The sequence below is a fragment of the Gossypium hirsutum genome, chromosome D06 (assembly GCF_007990345.1).
Source record: "Gossypium hirsutum isolate 1008001.06 chromosome D06, Gossypium_hirsutum_v2.1, whole genome shotgun sequence".
Taxonomy (NCBI): Eukaryota; Viridiplantae; Streptophyta; class Magnoliopsida; order Malvales; family Malvaceae; genus Gossypium; species Gossypium hirsutum.
In genome coordinates this window covers 56941812-56965027 of record NC_053442.1, presented here as the reverse complement: position 1 = coordinate 56965027, position 23216 = coordinate 56941812, and the positions used below count along the sequence as shown (strand labels likewise).

Below are 23216 nucleotides of genomic sequence, written 5' to 3'. Positions count from 1 at the left end.
CTAGTTAGCTCACCCCATAGTTTCAACCATCTCAAGTAATGCTTGAGACTAGGATCCATCATGGCATGCGGACATACGACGGACTTAGGACTTATAAATTATTATGCTTACATTTTTCCTAAATTTATTTGGTTTTTGGACTTATAAATTTTCTTTTTTATAAACTTAACTTTCTAAATTATTCGCATGTGTGTTTTCCCACTTCTCATAGCCATAAGTGGAACTCACATGTGAATAAGTTAGACAGTTAAGTGAAAAGGGCTATGTACTTAGAATGGACAATATCGGTAACCTTGATGATGATCTTGAACATGAATTTCTATTGTGAATTGTTAAAGAACCATTGACCGATATGTTGAGTTCCATAATTCGAGAATCAAATTTGAATTAGTTAGAAAATGGCATAGTATAATGGAAATGAATCTTGAATAGTTCTTGATAAGAGACTAAACATTTATATTAGGATAGGATAAGTAAACTTATCCTTGAGTACTTACTAAGCTTTTTAAAGCTCACGCGTTAATGGTTTAAAACATGTAGGTAACATACGCGTTAAAAGCATAAGGTCCAAGCTTGGGAGCTTCATATCACAATTCACTTGAGGTTGTAACATATTTATATTAGTGCTATTGTATAAGGATTTTGGCATATACATAAGGACCTAATTTGATTGTGGTATTTGTAAAATTTGATTTGAAAATTTAAGTTGTTTTAATGTAATTATTTAAATTTTATTCCATTATTTGACTTGGATGTTTATGCTTTGAACTATGAGTTAAAATGTGTTTTAAATTAGATTTTTATGTTTTGGAACATATGAAAATGATATAGACATGTTTAGGCATGATTTTAAGTGTTTTCGGATTGATTCTCAGCTTCAGGGGCCTAGGGTCTGGTACCCCTGCCAAGGGTATCCACCCTGACTTGGAAAAATGCCAAAATCTACAGTACAGGGACCTAGGTACTGATACCTAGACCCTAGGTACCGATACATAAGCCCTTGGGCAAGGGTCCTGCATTGTTTTGGTCGTTTTGAGCCCTCCGAGGCTCATACGTGACCTCGGGCACCTCTAATCACCTGAAAAAATAGTAAAAAAATAGTTTATGATTTTTTTTAAATTTTTTAAATTTTTAAATTATGATCAAATTAGTACTTTCTTCAATCCAAACGACTTCATTTTAACCCAGAAAACATCGGGCATTTATTTTATGTTACATGTCAAACCTCTAAGAAGTGTTTCAAAATGATTTTTAAAAGGTATTCAAACCTCCTAAATGTTGAGATTTGTTTTTGAAGAATTTTTATTAAAACCTTAAATGATGTTTTATTAAAATAATTATTATTATATACTAGCTAAGAAAATATTTCGATAGCATCTCTTATTCATATGGATTATCGGAACGAGTATAAAATATTACATAAATTGAACTAGAGAATATATTCAACATAAACGAGTGTATAATAAAAAACTACCCATCTTTTGAAAAAAAAAATTAATAATGCGACAAATTTTTTATTGCGACAAAAATTTGTTTTTCTAGGATGATGTTATTTATATGAAAATGGAGAAAGATTTCGATAAAAATATTTGAAAAAAGAAAAAAAATCCCTTTAGTAAAACCCAAATATTCAAAACCTCGACTCTACTTGATTTAGTTATGCAAGAGAGAGCAGATTACGTCAGTTAGTTTGAGGTCAGTCTCAAAAAGGATGTTAACGGTAATAAAAATAGACTGCCTATGAGAAAGCTTATTGAGACCTACTTCCTATTGAACCAATAGAATCAAACTCGCCTACACGCTACGCAAAAGTCGCCATGGACTTGGTTTTACCACTTCCATTGCTAATACCCCAAAGAGGAAACAATCCTCAACTTGAAGATTATGGAAGCCAATAGGGTCAGCCAACGGCAAAGGACCTTGGGATCATTGATCAATAGAAAGTACAGATTTGGATATTTATATTCACTGTTTTTTTTTACAAGTGGGTTTACACATTTTAATTCTTCCTCGAAACGGATTGAGGGTAGTATAAATTATCCGAATTTACTTTACAGAATGATGACTTTGAAATCAAATTATAGAGATAAAAATCAAACTCATACATTAACTTTGGGTTCAATCTGTAATGTCATAAATGAACTTTGATTTTGTGCAATTTTATATATGACATTTTGATTTGATTCAATTTTCACAAATTACTAACAACATTATCTAATTAGCACAATTTTACATTGATATATTATATTAATATAATATGCAAATAAATGTGGGGTATTCATTTCTTTAAATGTATATAATTAAATCAAAATATAAGTTTTATGTGTATATATAAATCACAATTCAAGTTTTATGTATACAATGACACTAAATTAAAGTTCATATATCAAATTATACATTGACCCAAAATTCATGTATAAATTTAATGCTCATTCCAAAATATATATTATTCATACTTAATTCAAATTCATTGTTGTAAATTTTCAAAATAAAATTGAACTTACTAGATTGGGATGTTTAACATATACCATATATGATAGATAATTTAATTAATGCATATTTGTGTTGTAATACTTGAATTTAATACTAATGATAAATAGATTCTAATTTTGAATTATATTTCTAGATTTTTTTATATTAATATTAGGGATGAAAGAGTCTATTTATGGATTTATATTCAAACTTTGCTGTAGTACTAGATCACTTATCGTCATTGGCTCCTCGGTTGCTATAAATGAGGCTCTAGAGTTTCCCCTTGGCTTTCTCTACAAGAAAACCTTATTTGTTTCCCATCTCAAAGAAGAACAACCCTGTCACATGTCTTCTTCTCCATCAGTTCCAAAAGTATCGAACCAAAATTTGAGTGAGGAATTTAATACTGGGGATGGGTTTATCGACACAATCCCGAATGAAAAGTGTGCCGTCACTACGACACCATTGCTTCAAGAAACCTCATCTGTTTCAATGGCTACCATGCAACTTTATGCTATCTTAGAAACTGTTGCCGATAGAGTGGAGATGCACAAGAATATCGGCAATCAACGAGAAAACTGGAACACCCTTCTTCTTAACTCCACTAACATGATGATTCTTACTGCTGCAACTATGGCTGGTGTTACAGCAACTAGCCATGGTGTTTCTGTTTTGGGCTTGAAGTTGGGTTCCATTCTCTTGTTCTCAGGAGCCACTGCAACGTTGGTGATTATGAACAAGATCCAACCTTCAAAGCTTTTGGAAGAGCAACGTAAGGCAACGAAATTGTTTAAACAGCTTGGGAGCCAAGTACAAACCCTAATCACTGTTGGTTCCCCAAGCAAAGAAGATGTGAAAGGTGTTATGGCGAAAATCTTGGTCATTGATAAAGCTTACCCTCTTGCCCTGCTAGGTGGTGCAATGCTTGAAAAATTCCCGGAAAGTTTAGAGCATGCTGTTTGGTGGCCTAGAAACGAGTCTCAGAAAGAAAATATCAATAGAAAGGTGGAGATGGGCAATGGGTGGACTAAGGAGCTCGAATCGGAAATGAGGGAAATCGTTGAGGTGATTAAGAGAAAAGACAGTCAAGATTATGAGAGATTAGGCAACAAAGCATTGAAGATAAACAAAGTTTTAGCTACATCAGGGACATTACTAACTGGAATTGCAGCTTTGGCATCTACTTTCATGGGGTCTTCCAATATCGGACCTTGGGCAGCAACAGTGGCAACCATTACGGGGGCTTTAGCTTCAGCTGTTAACACTTTCGAGCATGGCGGCCAAGTTGGTATGGTGTTTGAGATGTATAGGAACAACGCCGGCTTCTTTAAATATATGCAGGAATCGATTGAATCGACTTTGGATGAAAGTGATGTGAAGAAAAGAGAAGATGGAGCGTTGTTTGAAATGAAGGTAGCATTGCAATTGGGCAGAAGCTTATCACAGTTGAGAAATTTAGCCAAAAAATCCACTTATTCTCGCATAGAAGGAATCCCCATTGATGAATTTGCAAGCAATTTGTTTTAATGTTGCACTAGATTCATGATCATAACAAGAACTATTAATTGCATGGTACTGTACTCACACCTGATGGATCCCAATACTCTGTTTCCATAATAAATTAAAATAAAAATACTTTAAGTTTTGTTACTATATAAATTTTTACTCCTACCATCCGAAACTTTCGGTTTATACAAAACAAATATTTATTTTTTAATATTTTAGTATACCTTATACAATATTTATCAACTCCTAACATCATTTGCATAGTCTAAAATACTAAATATTATTTTACCTTCAATATATGGCTTTAGTAATTACTAATATTTGTGAAGCCTAGCAAGGCCTTAGAGGGTTTGTTCTTCATAGGAGCGCCAATGCTCCTTCCAGTATAAGAAAATTAATGATTGTTCTATTCTGTTTACAGTTACTTTATGATTAGTTTGGTTTTTGTTCGTTTACTAAGTTAAATGAATGAACATAAATAAAATTTTGAGGCTTTATTAAATGAACCAAACACAAACAAAGTTTATTCAATTCATTTATATTCATGCGCAAACTAGTTTATGTTCATTTAAAATTCGTTTAATAAATCTTTTAAAGCTCGTTTACTGTTCCATTAGTATATATTAATAAAATTATTATGATTTGTATGCTTTTTATTTATAATATTTATATTTGATTATTGTATATCTAAAAATAATATGTGTGTATGCGTTTATTGTTTGTTTATTTGTTTATTATTCATGACCATTGTTTCAATTATATGTTCATGTTGGACATGTTTGAGAACATGTTCGTTTAATATTCATGAACATGTTCATTTAATTTAAACGAACGAATATGAATACACATAATTTTTAATAAACAAAAAAGAGAAAAAATTTTGAAATTCTTAAGGAACAAAGCGAACACAAACAAATTTAAAATAAACAAACAAACATGAATAAAGGTCCATTCATTCAAGCTTGGTTCATTTGCAACCCTAATTCTACTGAATCTAGGAAACCACTATGGTTTCCTCAATAAACTCAATCAAAGGAGAACTGTAACAGCTCATTTTTCAGTAATGTAAAAAACGTTGGTTTCAAAACCCCATTTACGATGTTCGAGTCCTTAAATGTTAATATTTAATATTTAAGAGGTTAGTATAAAGGTTAATTAAAGTTTGGTCCCTTAGCTTTGTCACATTGATAGATAATTATGGTACAACGACTAAATTGTAAAAATTATAAAAATTTATCGCTATGAATTTTTAAATAGCCGAAGGACCAATAGAGTAATTTGGCCATTAGTATATGACAATCAATGGTGGATGTGAATTGTAATCCACCAACTTTGCTTAAGGTTAAATAATTATAATTAATTAAATTACCGTAGATTAATTAAATATTAAGCTAAGTATATAAAATAAAATAAAATAAAATTTTCCAATTCATCTTCTTCTCCACCCATAGCAAAAGAAGAAAGAATAGGGTTTGAGCTTTCAAACTTTTGACCTTAATTAGGTAGGTTTAATTTAGTCATTTTCTTGTAATTTTTATATTTTTGAGGTTGTGGGAACTTGATTTAGCTAGCCCATGTAACAATTTACAAAATTTTTAAGGTTTCTAAAAGCTTCCATTGATGATTTCTTAAGGAATTTGATGTTCAATTGATAGATTTTAAGTTTAGATGTGAAAAATGATTAGATTGTAAAAGTGATTTGCTAATTTTTGAATATAGGGACTAAAGTGTATAGATTTTAAAATTAGTGTAAAATTTCTATAATTTTTTATAATATAGGGTCCTAAAAGAATGTAATTGAGATCGATTTTGAAATCGAAGCTCAAATTTGAAAGTTATGACAAATTTGGTTTTAAGGACTAAATTGAATAAAATGCAAAACTTTAGGGGCATTTAAAAAATGAAATTGAACTTATTTATGGATATAATAGGATGATATAAGATGTTTGAAATTGATAAATTGAAATGAATTATTGTATAGATATAGAATTGTACCAAAACGAGGATAATCAAGGAAAAGACAAAATTGATGATTAGTCCTTAGAGAATTGTTCGTTTGTTGTTTTTCCATGTAAGTTCATATAGAACTTACTATGTTGTTTTATGTTATGTTTGAATTGTGTTATTTTGCCTATAGTTTATTAATGTGAATTTAGTGACTTTTGGCATCAAATGGACTAATTTGCAATGTGTGAAATATATGACAATTATGGATAAGTACAAGATACGTAAATGAAATGAAATTCTTATATGAATGGTATAACATGTATATGATGTTACAAGGATTGAAATGATATCAATATATTAATAATGTCCATGTGAACTTAATAAAGGATTAAGATACGTATGGCATGCCATTAGGGTCAAATATGAAAACGATCTGGGATTTACATGGTTATTTAAGATCCAAAATTTGTTTCGGATTCTTGATTCATAAATATTAGCTTTTGTGAGAAAATTCCTAAATGTCAGCTTGTGTGAGCAAATTCATAAATGTCAACTTGTGTGAGCAACCCTAATCACTGTCAGCTTGTGTGAGTACTATAGTCCTGTGTATCTAATTTCGATTTACTAAGGTTCTCTCGGGCGAGAAAATGGTAACCTAATGAAAATGTAATGGTTGAAATGATTGAACATGAATTGAGTTGCTTATGTTTGCAATTTGAATATGAATTGGTTAGTATTTGATATAAGATGGAATTGTTGTATGCATATATTATTTAAGTTAGAAGTCCTTGTTATGCAAATGAACTAACCTATTGGTTGTATTGTTGAATTACATATGAAAGTATAAGGATGCCAAAGGATGCCATGATATATACTAATGTGTTTTAATTGCTTAATTTGTTGTATTCTCAAGGTAAGTTAAGTGATTTTCATATAGACTTATAAGCATTCAATATGCTTACTCTGTTGCCTCATTTTTCTTCTTGTAGATTGTTGACTTGCGAAACGTGTCAAGTGGATCAACAAGAAGCTCACACTGTCCCGTTATTGACTCAGTAGTCTTTTAAATGTTTTAAAGCTCGGCTTTGTGGCATGTACATAGGTGTTATGTATTTGGTTAATTTTGAATAATGACATAACTTGTCATTTATTTTATGCATGAATTTGCATAATGGTAATGCTTGTTGATATGGTATGTTTTTGGTAAATGGTTTGAGTTGAGTATATGGAATTTGGAATGGTATTTTGGATGTGAATTGATAATGCCAAATATGGTATTTGGTTAATGGTTGATATGTATGCTTTGATAAAGGAATGTTATGTTCAATTGTTGAATTGGTAGTATAAGTTGATGTAAGGATGACTGTAGATGTTTAAACCTGTTTAGATATGTTTTTGTGTAGAAGAAGTTATATGAATATGCACCAAAGGTTCAAATTGAAAGGTAACCATGAAATAGGTACTAAATGGCCCAACTTGTACTAAAAATAGAGTCCATGTTGCAATTGTCAAGTAGTGCTCGTCGCGACGAGCTCTGGGCTTCAGGCCACAGCATGGCAAGGAACCCTATTGTAATAGCTCGTTTTCAGTTAAATCAGAATAGTGGTTTTAGGACCACAAATCTGAAGTTAAAAAAATATTTTAATATTATTTTAATATCTATATCATGATAGTATTATAGTATAAAAATTTCGTTAAGAAATTTTACCGTTTGTATGCTCAATTTTTGAAAAAGGACTAAATCACATAAAGTGCGAAAGTTGTGTTCTATTAGCTAAAGGTGTTAAATAGCTCTACAACTTTAAAGTGGAGGTCCTTAAATGGTAATTAGACCATTAAATGAGTTAGTGGATATGCATGGCTTGGTAAGTATGAAATTATTAAAGTTAGGTAAGGGTAATTTGGTAAATAGGTAATTAAATGTTAAAATTTAATAAAAACAAAAAGGCATCAGCTTTCCTTCTTCAACCTACCAAAATTTTCAAAAAAATAGAGGTTTTTGAAGCTTAAAAATTCAGCCAAGAGAAGTCCTTGCATGTAAGTGAATTTGGTGTTCGTTTTTGTTGATTTTTATGTTTTTGGAATCGTTATAGCTTAACCTAGCTAACTAGGGGACTAATTTGCAAAAATATTGAATATTTTGAGTTTTTCCATTGATGAATAAGTTAGGTTTTTGAATTTTAATGGAAGAAAATGAATCTTTGTTGTTAAATAAACAACTTTTGTTAAGTGATTTTTAATGAAACTGTTATATTGGGGTTAAATTGAGAAATGTGAAAAAATTTTCGATAAATATGTGAAATTATGAAATGTATGGGTTGCTATGAGCATGTATTAAATTCTGCTAGGCTTAGATGTAGATGAAATTGCATGAATTTCATTTTACGAGCCTAGGGATTAAATTGTAAATAAATCAAAAGTATAGAGGCAAAATGATAATTTTTCCATAACATGGTTTTTGAATTGAATTGAATTGAATTGAATAAAGATTAAATTGGTTAAATTTTATTATATAGATCAAGAAAAACAACGTAAAGAATTAGATCAGAGGAAAGATAAAGTCATATTTTCGTTGTACGAGTTTAAGGTAAGTTCGTGTAATTTAAATTGCGTATTTACATGCTTTAATTGAAATATATGTATGTGAATTTTATAATTCCTATGCATAATTATCAATCGCATAACCGACGATGTACGAAGAATACGGAGCCCCGTTTCAACCTTAGGATTTCGTAGGATACAAATGACATGTCATTAGGGTTACCAATTCCAGCTCTTATGAGCTTACCAATACTCAGCTCGTATGAGCTTACCGTTATTCAGCTCAGATGAGCTTATCATTTATCGCTCGTATGAGCATACATGTACAAAAATTGACGGATTAAATTTAGTACACCTCGTGTGTACTACCTGCGTATCTAACGATATTCTAAGTGGTTCAAAGGACACAACTCTGTTATGGATTTATTTGAGTTCGATACGAACTTGTACAGGTATTTATATGGAAATGGTTTATATATGATATATGTATATACGGAATAGATGTTATATGTATATGGAATTCAAATATTTTATGAATTCATATATATTTCCCCATTTTTATATGTATACATGGCTAACTTGGTTATTGATTATGTGATAGGCTTTGGCCAAATTGTATTGTGTTATACTTTGAATTATTGACCTAAATTGTGGTTAAATGGTAAGTTTAATTCCGTGTTAAACGAACTTACTAAGCTTAATTTCTTACTCTATTTATTTTTCTGTGTTTTATAGTAATTTGGAAGCTCGTTCAGATTGAAAGTCGTCAGGGATCTCATCACACTTTCAAACTCTATTTTGGTACTTTTGACTATAAATTTTGGGTCAAATGGCATGTATAGGTCATTTTGGCTAACGGTAGCCTATATGTTTTGTTGTGTTTTGGCCATGTGAATTGGCTTATATTATGGACATACTTTTTTATATGTAAATAGCCCTATGGTATGTGTTGTATGTTTGCCATGTGAATGCCTTGGTTGTGAAGTGGTATTTTGGGTACCAAATGGTTGAGATTGATAAATGGCATGCATGTTAAGTTTTAGGCACAATGTGTCATATATGTGTTTGACCATTTAGGTAGATTTTGGAGGCATTATTGGTATGTTTTAAAGTGGCCATTTGAGGTGCATATTAGTATCATGGTTGTGTATGATGTTATAAGCTTAATATTGGTTGGTTTTGAATGTCTAATTATGCCATGGTTATATGCAAATTATTGTGTTTAGGTTGGTACCAATTTGAGTGAGAAATATGGCTTGGAAAATGACTTATTTTTGTCTACACGGGCGTGTGTCTCAGTCGTGTGTGACACACTGCCAGGTGACACTGTCGTGTGTCCCCTGTAACTTCCTGAGAAATCAAGTTAGTAGGTGCACACAGCCTAGCACACGGGCGTGTGGCTTGGCCGTATGGTACAAGTTAGTATATCCTCCAGTTTTCACACGGCCTGGCACACGGACGTGTGAGGTCATTTCGAAGGGTACACGGCCTGGCACACAGGCGTGTGGTTTGGCCGTGTGACCCAAGTCAGTATGCTCACTAGTTTGGACACGGGCCACACGGGCGTGTGTTCCCTGTACCTTCGAAAATTTTACATGTTTTTCAGAAAATTTCTTGAGTACTCGATTTAGTCCTGACCTATTTTTAATGTCTATTTGAGGCTTCGAGGGCTCGTATTGGGGACTATATGAATAAAATTTAATGGTTTTTTATTTGAATGAGAAATGTACATGAAATGTTTGCTTGATTGGGTTATTAGTTTGATAATGCTCCGTAAGCCTGTTCTAGCATCGTATACGGGTTAGAGGTGTTACATTTATTGGTATCAGAGCTATGGTTTAGTCAATTCTCTAACTAATGTAGCATATGTGAGTCTAGCTATACACGCCATTATATAATCTGTGATAGTGTGATGTCTTCTGACAGTTTAAAAATCATGTTTTCATATAGTAATGGATTCCAACTGAGCAGACTCCGATGATGTTGAAAGTAACGCGTCGGCCTCCGTTTGCAGAGCTGTTTCTTCTAGATCGAGACCCATATTTGAAGGTCATGGAGAAGAGGCTAAGAAAGCCTTCTTCCATATGATGAATGAATAGTTCACTGAGTTTGTCTGAACTATTTCGGCTGCTCAACAACCTCAACCTTCGCCTTTTCCCCAACCGGTCCTCATAGCTCCTCAAGTTTTAAAACCCGTACGCATGAGCAAATCGCCTGTTGATAAAATTCAAAAATATGGGGCCGAAGATTTTAGAGCTATAGTTGATGATGACCCTGACAGAGCTGAGTTTTGGCTTGAAAATAGGATTCGGGTCTTTGATGAATTGTCTTGTACGTCAACAGAATGTGTTAAATGTGTCATATCTCTTCTAAAAGATGCTGCATATTAGTGGTTGAGCACTTTAATTTCTATGGTACCGAAGGAACGTGTTACATGGGAATTCTTTCAGACATAATTTAGAAAGAAGTATATAAGTCAACGGTTCCTTGATCAAAAGTTCAAAGAATTTCTAGAGTTGAAACTGGGTCGTATGACCATATCTGAATATGAAAGAGAGTTTGTCCGATTGAGCAAGTATGCCCGAAAGTGCATTCCAATCGAATTGGTTATGTGCAAACGTTTTGAAGATGGGTTGTATGAAGACATTAAGATTTTAGTTGGAACACTTGAACTGAAAGAATTTGTTGTCTTAACCGACAGAGCACACAAAGCTGAGGAGCTTAGTAAAGAAAAGAGAAAAACTGAATTTGAAGTAGAGATTCGAGAAAGAGATTTATGGAAAAGTCTCATCAGTCAGCATCGAAGAAATCTAAAGAACATCACTACCGTCCTACTATTTCTTTGGCTCATTCTAATATAGATAGAGATGCAAGACACTCCAGTCCTAAACCCCAGGCTACATCTGTAGCGAGTGTGGGTAGTGTTAGAAATGCTAGACCCGAGTGCAAACACTGCAACAAGCCACATTATGCCGAGTGTTGAGTGAAAAGCGAAGCATGTTTTAGATGTGGTTCCTTCGACCACTACCTTAGAGATTGCCCTGAGAAGTATGAGAAAGAAAAAGCTCAAACCACGAGGCCGAGCAATACAGTTGCTAGAGGAAGACCACCCTGAAATACTAGAAATATAAGTGGTAGTCGAGGTGCAACGAGAGATCCTGCAGTGAGATCTGAGGCACAGGCGCCAGCCAGAGCTTACGCTATACGCACTCACGAAGATGTATCGGGGCCAGATATTATCACCGATACTTTTTCTCTCTATAACACTGATGTAATTACTTTAATTGATCCCGGATCAACCCATTCTTATGTATGTATGAATTTAGTGTCTAGTAAGGGTTTACTGGTAGAGTCCACTAAATCCGTGGTTAAGGTATCGAACCCTTTGGGTCAGTATATCCTAATTGATAAAGTTTGCAAGAATTGTCCTTTGATAACTCGGGGTTACAATTTTCTGGCCGATTTGATTCTTTTACTGTTTGATGAATTCAAAGTGACTTTGGGTATGGATTGGCTGACTTTGCATGATGTGGTTGTAAACTGTAGACGAAAGCTTATTGTATTAAAATGTAAGAATGATGAGACTCTTCGAATTGAATCCAATGATTCGATTGGGTCACCTATTGTGATATTGGCTATGTTAGCGCAAAAGTATGTGAGAAAAGGTTGTGATGCTTACCTTGCATATGTACTTGATACTAAAGTGTCTGAATTGAAGATTGAGTCAGTGCCAGTGGTTTGTGAATATCTAGATGTGTTTTCAGAAGAGTTACCCGGGTTGCCACCGATCAGAGAGGTTGAGTTTGCTATTGATTAGTACCAAGAACATCACCGATATCGATAGCTCCATATAGAATAGCTCCTACAGAGTTGAAAGAGTTGAAATCTCAGTTACAAGAGTTGATAGATAGAGGTTCTGCACGACCGATTTTCTCACCCAAGGTGCACCAGTTTTGTTTGTAACGAAGAAAGATGGATAAATGAGATTGTGTATCAATTATCGACAGCTTAACAAGGTTACGATTAAGAATAAGTATCCATTGTCGCGAATTGATGATTTTTTTGATCAGCTGAAAGGTGAAACAATATTTTCAAAGATTGATTTACGTTCCGATTATTATCAATTGCGGGTTAAAGATTTGGATGTGCCGAAAACGGTAGTCAGGACCAGTTACGGGCATTATGAATTTCTTGTTATGCCATTTGGGTTAACTAATGCTCCTGAAATATTTATGGACTTGATGAATAGAATCTTCAAACCGTATTTAGACAGATTTGTTGTTGTATTCATTGATGATATTTTGATTTATTCTCGAGACGAGCCTGAACATGCCGAGCATTTGAGAATTGTGTTACAAACTCTGAGAGATAAACAATTGTTTGCTAAATTCAGCAAATACGAGTTTTGGCTCCGAGAAGTTGGGTTTTTAGGACACATTATATCGATAAAAGGCATTAGAATTGATCCGAGCAAGATTTCAGCAGTTGTTGATTGGAAACCACCAAGAAACATATCCGAGGTCAGAAGTTTTCTGGGATTAGCGGTCTATTATTGGAGATTTGTAAAAGGGTTTTCAATGATAGCTACACTGATGACTCGGTTATTGTAGAAAGATGTAAAGTTTGAGTGGTATGAGAAATGCCAACAGAGTTTTAATCAGTTGAAAGCACTGTTAACTAAAGCACTAGTATTGGTTTAGCCTGAGTCGGGTAAAGAGTTTGTGATTTTCAATAATGCATTATTGAATGGTTTGGGCTATGTTCTAATGCAAGAAGGCAAAATGATAGCTTATGCTTCCAAACAATTAAAGACGCACAAGAAGAATTATCTGACAGACGACTTAGAGTTAGCTACAATCGTGTTTGCACTGAAAATTTGGCAATACCATTTGTTCGGTGAAAAATGCCACATATTTACCAATCACAATAGCTTAAAGTATCTGATGTCACAAAAAGATCTGAATTTGAGACAGCGAAAGTGGCTAGAACTGTTGAAAGATTATGAGTTAATTATTGATTACCATCCGGGAAAAGCGAATATAGTCGCAGATGTTTTGAGTAGAAAATTGTGGTTTTCCTTACGAGGGATGAATACGCGATTGGCTTTGTCTGATGATGGTTCGATATTAGCCGAGTTAAAAGCTAAATCAATTTTTCTGTAGCAAATCTACGAGGCTCAAAAATGTGATAATGAATTGCAAGCTAAAAGGGTATAGTGTGAGTCGACTACTGATTCAGAGTTTCAGATCGGATCTGATGATTGTTTGTTGTTTCGAGGTAGAGTTTGTGTGCCAAAAAATATAGAACTTATACAGAAAATTCTACATGAAGCTCATAGTGGCAGCTTATCTGTTCATCCTAGGAGTAACAAAATGTACAGTGATTTGAGACAGATGTACTGATTGTCGGGTATGAAACACGACATTTCTAACTTTATGTCTAGATGTTTGATTTGTCAACAAGTCAAAGTCGAACATCAAGTGCCTTCAGGACTTTTACAGCCAGTGATGATACCAGAATGGAAATGGGATAAATTACGATGGATTTTGTATTGGGATTACCTCTATCTCCAAAAAAGAAACATGCTATTTGGGTCATTGTTGATTGTTTGACGAAGTCTGCACATTTTATTCTGGTGCGTACAGACTTCTCACTTGATAGGTTAGCTGAGTTGTATATTTCTGAGGTCGTCAGATTACACGAACTGCCAGTCTCCATTATTTCGGATAGAGATTCGCAGTTTACATTATGATTTTGGAATAAGTTACAAGAAGCTTTGGGTACGCAGTTGCATTTTAGCACCGCATTTCATCCTCAAACTGATGGTCAGTTTGAGAGAGTGATTCAGATTCTCAAAGATATGCTTTGATGTTGTGTTTTAGAATTCAAAGGTAATTGGGAAAAATATTTCCGTTGGTTGAATTCGAGTATAATAATAGTTTTTAATCAAGCATAAAAATGGCACCGTATAAATCTTTATATGGCCATAAATGTCGAATTCCATTGTACTGAACCGAGCTTAGAGACAAAAAGATACACGGGGTTGATTTGATCTGAGAGACCGAGGAGAAATTGAATGTGGTTCGTGACAGTTTGAAAGCAGCTTCAGATCGGCAGAAATCGTATGCGGATTTGAAATGTAAAGATATTGAATTTTAGATTGGTGATAGAGTGTTTCTGACAGTATCGCCTTGGAAAAGAATTCTCCGATTTGGTCGTAAAGGAAAGCTGGGTCCACGATTTATCGAACTGTACAAGGTTATCGAGAGAATAGGGCCAGCGACATATCGACTTTATTTACCGCCAAAACTTGAGAAGATTCATAATATATTACATGTATCTATATTACGACGGTACCGATCGGACCCTTCACATATAATTTCTCCGACAGAGGTTGAGATTCAGGCCGACATTTCGTATAACGAAGAACTGATCAAAATTTTGGCACAAAAGATTAAAGAGTTAAGAAACAAAATTATAACCTTAGTAAATGATCTTTGGAAACGTCACAGGATTCAAAAGGCTACATGGGATCCCGAGGAAGCTTTGAGAAAACAACACCCTAACCTATTTTCTGGTAATATTTTCGGGGACGAAAATTCCTAAAGGGGAAGAGTTGTAACAACCCGTTTTCAATGAAATCGGAGGAGTGGTTTCGGGACCAAAAATCTCAAGTCTAAAAATTTGTTTTAATATTATTTTAATATCTACAGCATGATAGTATTATAGTATAAAAATTTCGTTAAGAAATTTAATCGTTTGTATGCTCAATTTGTGAAAAGGGACTAAATCGCGTAAAGTACGAATGTGTTCTATTAGCTAATGGTGTTAAATAGCTATATAACTTTAAAGTGAAGGCACTTATATGGTAATTAGACCATTAAATGAGTTAGTGGATGTGCATGGCTTGATAATTATGAAATTATTAAAGTTAGGTAAGGGTAAGTTAGTAAATAGATAATTAAAGGTTAAAATTTAATAATAAAAAAAGCCATCATCTTTCCTTCTTCAACCTGCTAAAATTTTCAGAAAAAATACAGGTTTTTGAAGCTTAAAAATTCAGCCAAGAGAAGTCCTTGCATGTAAGTGAATTTGGTGTTCATTTTTGTTGATTTTTATGTTTTTGGAATCGTTGTAGCTTAACCTAGCTAACTAGGGGACTAATAAGTTAGGGTTTTGAATTTTAATAGAGCAAAATGAATCTTTGTTGTTAAATAAATAACTTTAGTTAAGTAATTTTTAATAAAATTTTCATATTGGGGTTAAATTGAGAAATGTGAAAAGTTTTATGGTAAATATGTGAAACTGTGAAATTTATGGATTGCTATGAGCATGTATTAAATTTTTCTAGGCTTAGATGTAGATGAAATTGCATGAATTTCATTTTACGAGCCTAGGGATTAAATTGTAAAGAAATCAAAAGTATAAAGGAAAAATGGTAATTTTTCCATAACATGAATTTTTAATTTAATTGAATTGAATAAAGATTAAATTGTTTAAATTTTATTATATAGATCAAGAAAAACAACGTACGGAATTAGATTGGAGGAAAGATAAAGTCGTGGATTAAACGATTGTATTTCCGTCGTACGAGTTTAGGGTCAGTTCTTGTAATTTAAATTGCGTATTTATATGCTTTAATTGAAATATATGTATGTGAATCTTATAATTCCTATGCATAATTATCAATTTCATAACCGACGATGTATGAAGAATACCGAGCCCCGTTTCAACCTTAGGAATTCGTAGGATACAAATGACATGTCATTAGGGTTACCGATTCCAGCTCTTATGAGCTTACAGATACTCAGCTCTTATGACCTTACCATTATTCAACTCAGCGGAGCTTATCGTTTATCGCTCGTATGAGCATACATGTACAAAAATTGACGGATTAAATTCAGTACACCTCGTGTGTACTACCCGCGTATCTAACGATATTCTAAGTGGTTCAAAGGACACAACTCTGTTATGAATTTTTTTGAGTTCGATACGAACTTGTACAGGTATTTACATGGAAATGGTTTATATATGATATATGTATATACGGCATAGATGTTACATGTACATGGAACTCAAATATTTTATGAATTCATATATGATTCTCGGTTTTTATATGTATACATGGCTAACTTGGTTATTGATTATGTGATAGCCTTTGGCCAAATTGAATTGCGTTATGCTTTGAATTACTTACCTAAATTGTGGTTAAATGGTAAGTTTAATTCTATGTTATACGAACTTACTAAGCTTAATTGCTTACTCTGTTTAGTTTTCTTTGTTTTATAGTGATTCGGAAGCTCGTTCAGATTGGAAGTCGTCAGGGATCTCATCATTCTATCAAACGCTATTTTGGTACTTTTGACTATAAATTTTGGGTTAAATGACCTGTATAGGTCATTTTGGCTAATGGTAGCCTATATGTTTTGTTGTGTTTTAGCCATGTGAATTGGCTTATATTATGGACATACTTTTTTTATATGTAAATATGTAAATAGCCCTATGGTATGTGTTGTATGTTTGCCATGTGAATGCCTTGGTTGTGAAGTGGTATTTTGGGTACCAAATGGTTGAGATTGATAAATGGCATGCATGTTAAGTTTTAGGCACAATGTCTCATATATGTGTTTGATCATTTAGGTAGATTTTGGAGGCATTATTGGTATGTTTTAAAGTGGCCATTTGAGGTGCATACTAGTATCATGGTTGTGTGTGATGTTATAAGCTTAATATTGGTTGGTTTTGAATGTCTAATTATGCCATGGTTATATGTAAATTGTTGTGTTTAGGTTGGTACCAATTTGGGTGAGAAATATGGCTTGGAAAATGGCTTCTTTTTGTCTACACGGGCGTGTGTCTCAGCCGTGTGTGAGATGACACAGCCGTGTGTCCCCTATAACTTCCTTATAAATCAAGTCAGTAGTTTCACACAGCCTACCACACCGACGTGTGAGGCCATTTCAAAGGGTACACGGCCTTGCACTCGGGCATGAAATCTGGCCATGTGACCCAAGTCAGTATGCTCACTAGTTTAGACACAGCCTAGGGCACGGGCGTGTGGCCTAATTTCGAATGCCTACACAGACAGAGACATGAACGTGTCTCTTGGCTGTGTAAGACACACAGGGGTGTCTCTTGGCCGTGTGAGACACTCAGCCTGGCCACACTGGCATGTCTCTTGGCCATGTGAGATGCACGGCCTGGCCACACGGGCGTGTCTCTTGGATTTGTGAGACTCACGGCCTGGCCAGATAGGGTGCCTCTTAGCCATGTGAGACACACAGCCTGGCCACACTGGCGTTAGGGGTGTGCATAATTCGGTTAAAATCAAATTTTTTGGTTAACTGGTTGAGTTCGGTTAATCGGTCGATGAATCGAAAAAAATTCGATTGAGGGTCTGTTAATTTTTTTTGTTTTTTTCGGTTAACGGTTAATTCGGTTCGAAACCGGTCGGTTAACCGAAAAAATTTGGGTAAACCGAATTTTGCAGGGTAAGGCCTAAACCAGGTCAAATTAAACCCGGCCCAATTTATTCGCAGGCTCAGCACAGAACTTTTTCTCTATTCTCAGCAGCAGCCGGCTTTCACAGTTTCACTTAACAGTTAACACCCCTAGCCCTAAATCCCTAATATTCTCAATCTCAGTCGAATCAAGAAAACAGAAAACCCACCATTTTTACACCTTTTTGGCTTTTGCTGTCCGTTTCTCTTCCACCGGAGTCAGACCACCATACCAATACCCAGACCCAGGGCCAGGTTTGCTTTCTTCTAATTTCCCTTTTGTTTTTTTTTCCAATTTCATGAACGGGTCTGTATTGAATCTCTAGTTGACTAGTTCTTGAATGGCTATGTCAAATCTTAAGACTTCTCACTGATAAACTTACCTAATCTCCCTCAGTAAACTAAACTAATTAGGAAACCAAAGTAACTAACTTTGAGGCTAGTAATTTGGGAAACAAACAGAAAAGTAAAAGGATTGCCTAATTTTTCCTTTAGAAGCTTTTTAGCATAATCAGAGACGCCATCAGAGACCAAAACGACAATGTCTTTAGTTGATCCAGTGTCCCTTATCTATTTCCCTAAAACCCTAACCCCTAAGAGAAACTCATCTCCGTACAGCAGTGTTACATAAGCTTCTTTCGATGAAGATTGAGGTTTAACCCCCAACGCCGCCTTTGTTTGTATAGTAATCAAAAGGAGTAGAAACAAGATCAAGAGTTTTGGTAATTTCATAGTATTCGATTTTCTCGAGAAAATGATCTGGATTTCGTCAAGGATAAAATTACTTTATTTATTTGAATTTTTTTCCCTTTAAGATTGAATTAAAGGTTGATAAACACAAGGAGCTTTGAATAAGAAGAAGAAGAAGATTCTTCATTTTATTCAATTTGTGATGTCGTTTTTTACCATAGACTTTTTTTTATCGTTTTAGTTTCCAACTCTTTTTGAATTTTACAAAAAAGAAAATGGAGGAATATTCAACCTAAAGAAAAAATTAATTACTTTTATTTTGTTCGAAATTTAATTTAATTTCCTCTATTTCTTAATTTAATTACTTCTTTAATTTTTTAATTATTAAAAGTTTTGAAATTAATATACAATAGAGTTATACAAAAAAAATATATTTTAAGGTTATGGAAAAAAGAAAGTTAATTGAATTGTCACAAAAAAAATATTCTTAGCATGGGTTATTTATAAATATATGATAATTTTTTTTCAAAGTATTAAATTATTATAATTAGACTATCGAGTAATTATTAAGTAAAATCAAATCATTATAGTACAAATAATTGATTACTAATATAATTCAGATTAAACCCAATAAATTAAACTAAAATTTGTAAACATAATGAGAGTCGGACCTATACATATAATTACTTATAATAGATCATTTTGGACTTAATCATTAACTTCATTTAAAAAAAAACTTTATATCATTTTGGACTTAATCATTTAAATAATTTTCTATTTTGAATTTCATTTAACATTTTTATTAATTTTAAAATTTATAATTTTTTTAAAAGATTAAATTCAAGATGAACCTCTAGAAATAAAAAGTTATTCTAGATATAAAAAGTTCAAGCAGATAGGGTATTGGGGAATAACACTTCAAACATTGCTTCAAATTTTCGATAGATCAGCTTCACCAAAATTATTCCAACTAGACATTGCAAAATCAAACATCCCAAATGTTAATTTAATTGATTAAGTTGAATACCGAAGGAATCTATATAAATAATGTTTGCACTTGTGTGTTAATTTAAGTTGAAATTAACACACATATTAATTAACATTGCAAAATCATTTCACTAAGGGTGCAGTGCATGTGTTCCATAATGATCAGCTAATTTAATTGATTAAGTTGAATACCGAAGGGTGCAGTGCATGTGTTCCATAATGATCTAAATAATATTGCATCAATTTAATTAAGTTTCTGGATTTTGTAAATAATATTGTCCTTGACCCCAAGTTTGTCGTATTATTTTAATTTATTATATACATTTTTTCTTGCAGAAGGTCAACCGAACCAACATCTATTGAGGGTAGTGTTACACCTCCTACTTCGATAGATTCTGAAAATTCGGGAGTTGGAGCTTCAATCCAAACAAAGGGGACTACCGGGAAAAGAAAAGCCACTCCTCAAAGGTCAGAAGTTTGGTCTCACTTCACTAAGATTATTAATAGTGAGGGTGCAAGTAAGGCTAAATGTAATTATTGTCAAAAGGAATTTTGTTGCTATATGAAAAAAGATGGTACAAGGTCATTGAAATATCATATTGGTTCATGTGAGAAAAATCCTAGTAATGTTGTTGACACTAGTCAAGGGCAACTAGTTTTACCTAGAAAGGGAGTTGAAGGGGGGAAGGGAATCTTTCAACTTGGAGATTTGATCAAGAAGCATGTAGGAAAAGATTAGCACAAATGATTGTGATTGATGAATTACCTTTCAAGTTTGTTGAAAGTGAAGGTTTTAAGAAACTTATGTTTGTGGCATGTCCTAGGTTTCATATTCCTTCACGAACTACTATGACTAGGAATATTTATCAATTGTAGGAAAGGACAACTAGTTTTACCTAGAAAGGGAGTTGAAGGGGGGAAAGGAATCTTTCAACTTGGAGATTTGATCGAGAAGCATGTAGGAAAGAATTAGCACAAATGATTGTGATTGATGAATTACCTTTCAAGTTTGTTGAAAGTGAAGGTTTTAAAAAATTTATGTTTGTGGCATGTCCTAGGTTTCATATTCCTTCACGAACTACTATGACTAGGGATGTTTATCAATTGTATTTAGATGAAAGGGTCAAGATAAAAAAAATTTTGAGAAGTTCTTGTTCTAGAGTTTGCTTAACTACTGACACATGGACTTCTTTGCAAATAGTTAATTATTTGTGTATCACTGCTCACTTTATTGATAACGATTGGAAATTGAATAAAAAGATTTTAAACTTTTGTCCAATTTCTAGTCATAAGGGTGGGTCCATTAGGATGGTGATTGAGAAATGCTTGTTGAATTGGGGGATTGATAAGTTGTTTACTGTTACTGTTGATAATGTAAGTTCAAATGGTGTTGCTATTGGTTATTTGAGAAAGAAATTTAACCCTTGAGGGGGTTTAGTTCAAAATGGTAAATATCTTCATATGAGATGCATGGCACACATTGTGAATTTGATCATTGTTGTAGGCTTAAATGAAATGAATAAATCTGTTGAACGTGTTAGGGGGCTATTAGATATGTGAGACAATCTCCAGCTAGATTACAAAAGTTTAAGAAGTGTGTTGTGGTGGAAAAGATAAAGTGCAAGAAGATGTTGTGTATTGATGTTTGTACTAGGAGGAACTCGACCTACTTAATGTTAGACACTGCTTAGAACTTTGAGAGAGCTTTTGAGAGATTTAAGGAGAAAGATACAAACTTTAGGGCTGAACTTGAAAGGGGAGAGGGTTGGCCTAGTGTGGATGATTGGGATAATGTTAGAAACTTGAGGGATTTCTTGGAACACTTTTATGAAGTCACTTTGAGTATATCTGGCACTTCATATGTCACGTCCAATAATTTTTTTAATGAGCTTTCTGAAATTGATATTCTTTTACAAGATGCTCAGTTAAATAGTAATATTGATTTCAATGTTATGGCCATCAAGATGAAAGAGAAGTATGATAAGTATTAGGGTGATATTGATAAGATAAATTTGATTATGTTTGTTGCTTTTGTTTTAGATCCTAGACAACAACTAAAGTATCTTGAATTTACACTTAGTGAAATGTCTAATTCTGAAAAAGCTTGTGAAATGATGCAAAAATTGAAGGAATCTTTGTATGAATTGTTTGATGAGTATAAGCCTCCACTTCATAGTACTTGTAGCCAATCGAGTGTGCCAACACATGTTTCTTTCGGTGAACCACAACAAAAAATGAAAAGGCGAATGCAAGCTTTGTATAAAAAGCGTGAGTTGGAAATTTGTGGTGAGGATAAACCATCTGAGTTGGATAAATATCTAGCTGAGGCTAATGAGTAATTTTTTTGAAGATTTTGATATTTTATTGTGGTGGAAAGTGAATAGCCCTAGATTTCCCACTCTTTCAAAAATTGCTAGAGATGTGCTAGCTATACCGGTTTCTACGGTTGCTTCAGAGTCTGCATTTAGCACCGGGGGACGTGTGCGTGATCAATATAGGAGTTCTTTAACTCCTAAAATTGTACAAGCTCTTGTGTGTACTCAAGATTGGATTCGAAAATCATCATCACAAGAAGACATAAAAAAAGATTGAAGAAAAAATCCAAGAGCTTGACAAGATTGAAAATGGTATATTTATTGTTTTATTCTAATAGTTTCAATTTTTTTACCATATCACTCCTACTTATTTAATTGATTCAATGTTTAGACATTTCTTGGAATGCAGTAGATCCTACCCTAGATTCATGAGCTTTTGTGAGTTGAAGGGTATGCTTACTATCTTCTTCTTGTTAATTTATAATCTATTCGTTTGTTTATACTATTTGATTTTTTTTTAAATGCGTATATTTCTATTATATGCTAAATTTTTGCATATGTTTTTTTTGTAGGTTTAATGCAAATGGAGATCTTTTGGAGAGATGAAATGGATATAAATGGAGAATATTAAAGACTTACATTTCAATTATGTGTTAATTTCAAGACTTATGTAATGTTTTTAATTATGTAGTGATTCAAAGATTTATGTAATGTTTTTAATTATGTAGTGATACAATTCGGGTAATTCGGGTAATTCAGGTAATTCGGGTAATTTTTGGGTAATTCGGGTAATTTTTAAGCAAAAATAAAAAACACATAATTTTCAGTTAATTCGGTTAACTGACCTAATTAACCGAAAAAATTTTGGTTCAGTTAATGGTTTTTTAAAAAAATTCGGTTCGGTTAACGGTTAAAAATTTTGGAAGGTCAGTTAATTCGGTTATAACAATTTCGGGTCAGTTAACCAGTCAGTTAACCGAATGAACACCCCTAACTGGCATGTATCCCCTGTACATTTCAAAATTTTACATGTTTTTCGAAAAATTTCTTGAGTGCTCGATTTAGTCCCGAACTATTTTTAATGTCTATTTGAGGCCTTGAGGGATCATATTAGGGACTATATGAATGAAATTGAATGGTTTTTTTATTTGAATGAGAAATGTACATAAAATGTTTGCTTGATTGGGTTATAAGTCCGGTAATGTTACGTAAGCCTGTTCTGGCGTCAAATACAGGTCAGGGGTGTTACACCTATCAT

The 23216-nt window shown here is 33.4% G+C and overlaps 1 protein-coding gene and 1 long non-coding RNA gene across 2 annotated transcripts; both read left to right on the top strand.

The window, feature by feature from the left end:
* Nucleotides 1-2634: 2634 nt before the first annotated feature.
* On the top strand, nt 2635-4125 carry LOC107900228 (probable F-box protein At4g22030). Its single transcript, XM_016825915.2, has one exon. It carries the CDS (start codon nt 2650-2652, stop codon nt 3997-3999), a length of 1350 nt encoding a protein of 449 aa, XP_016681404.2. The 5' UTR covers nt 2635-2649; the 3' UTR covers nt 4000-4125.
* Nucleotides 4126-18050: 13925 nt separating this feature from the next.
* On the top strand, nt 18051-22728 carry LOC107900584 (uncharacterized). The gene is made up of 4 exons (XR_005914997.1): nt 18051-18221; nt 19980-22270; nt 22350-22408; nt 22531-22728. It is a non-coding gene; the product is annotated as an uncharacterized lncRNA (long non-coding RNA).
* The last annotated feature ends 488 nt before the right edge of the window (nt 22729-23216 follow it).

Coding starts and splice junctions, on each gene's coding strand:
- LOC107900228 (XM_016825915.2), top strand. CDS start 2,650: ATGAAAGAGTCTATTTATGGATTTATATTCAAACTTTGCTGTAGTACT.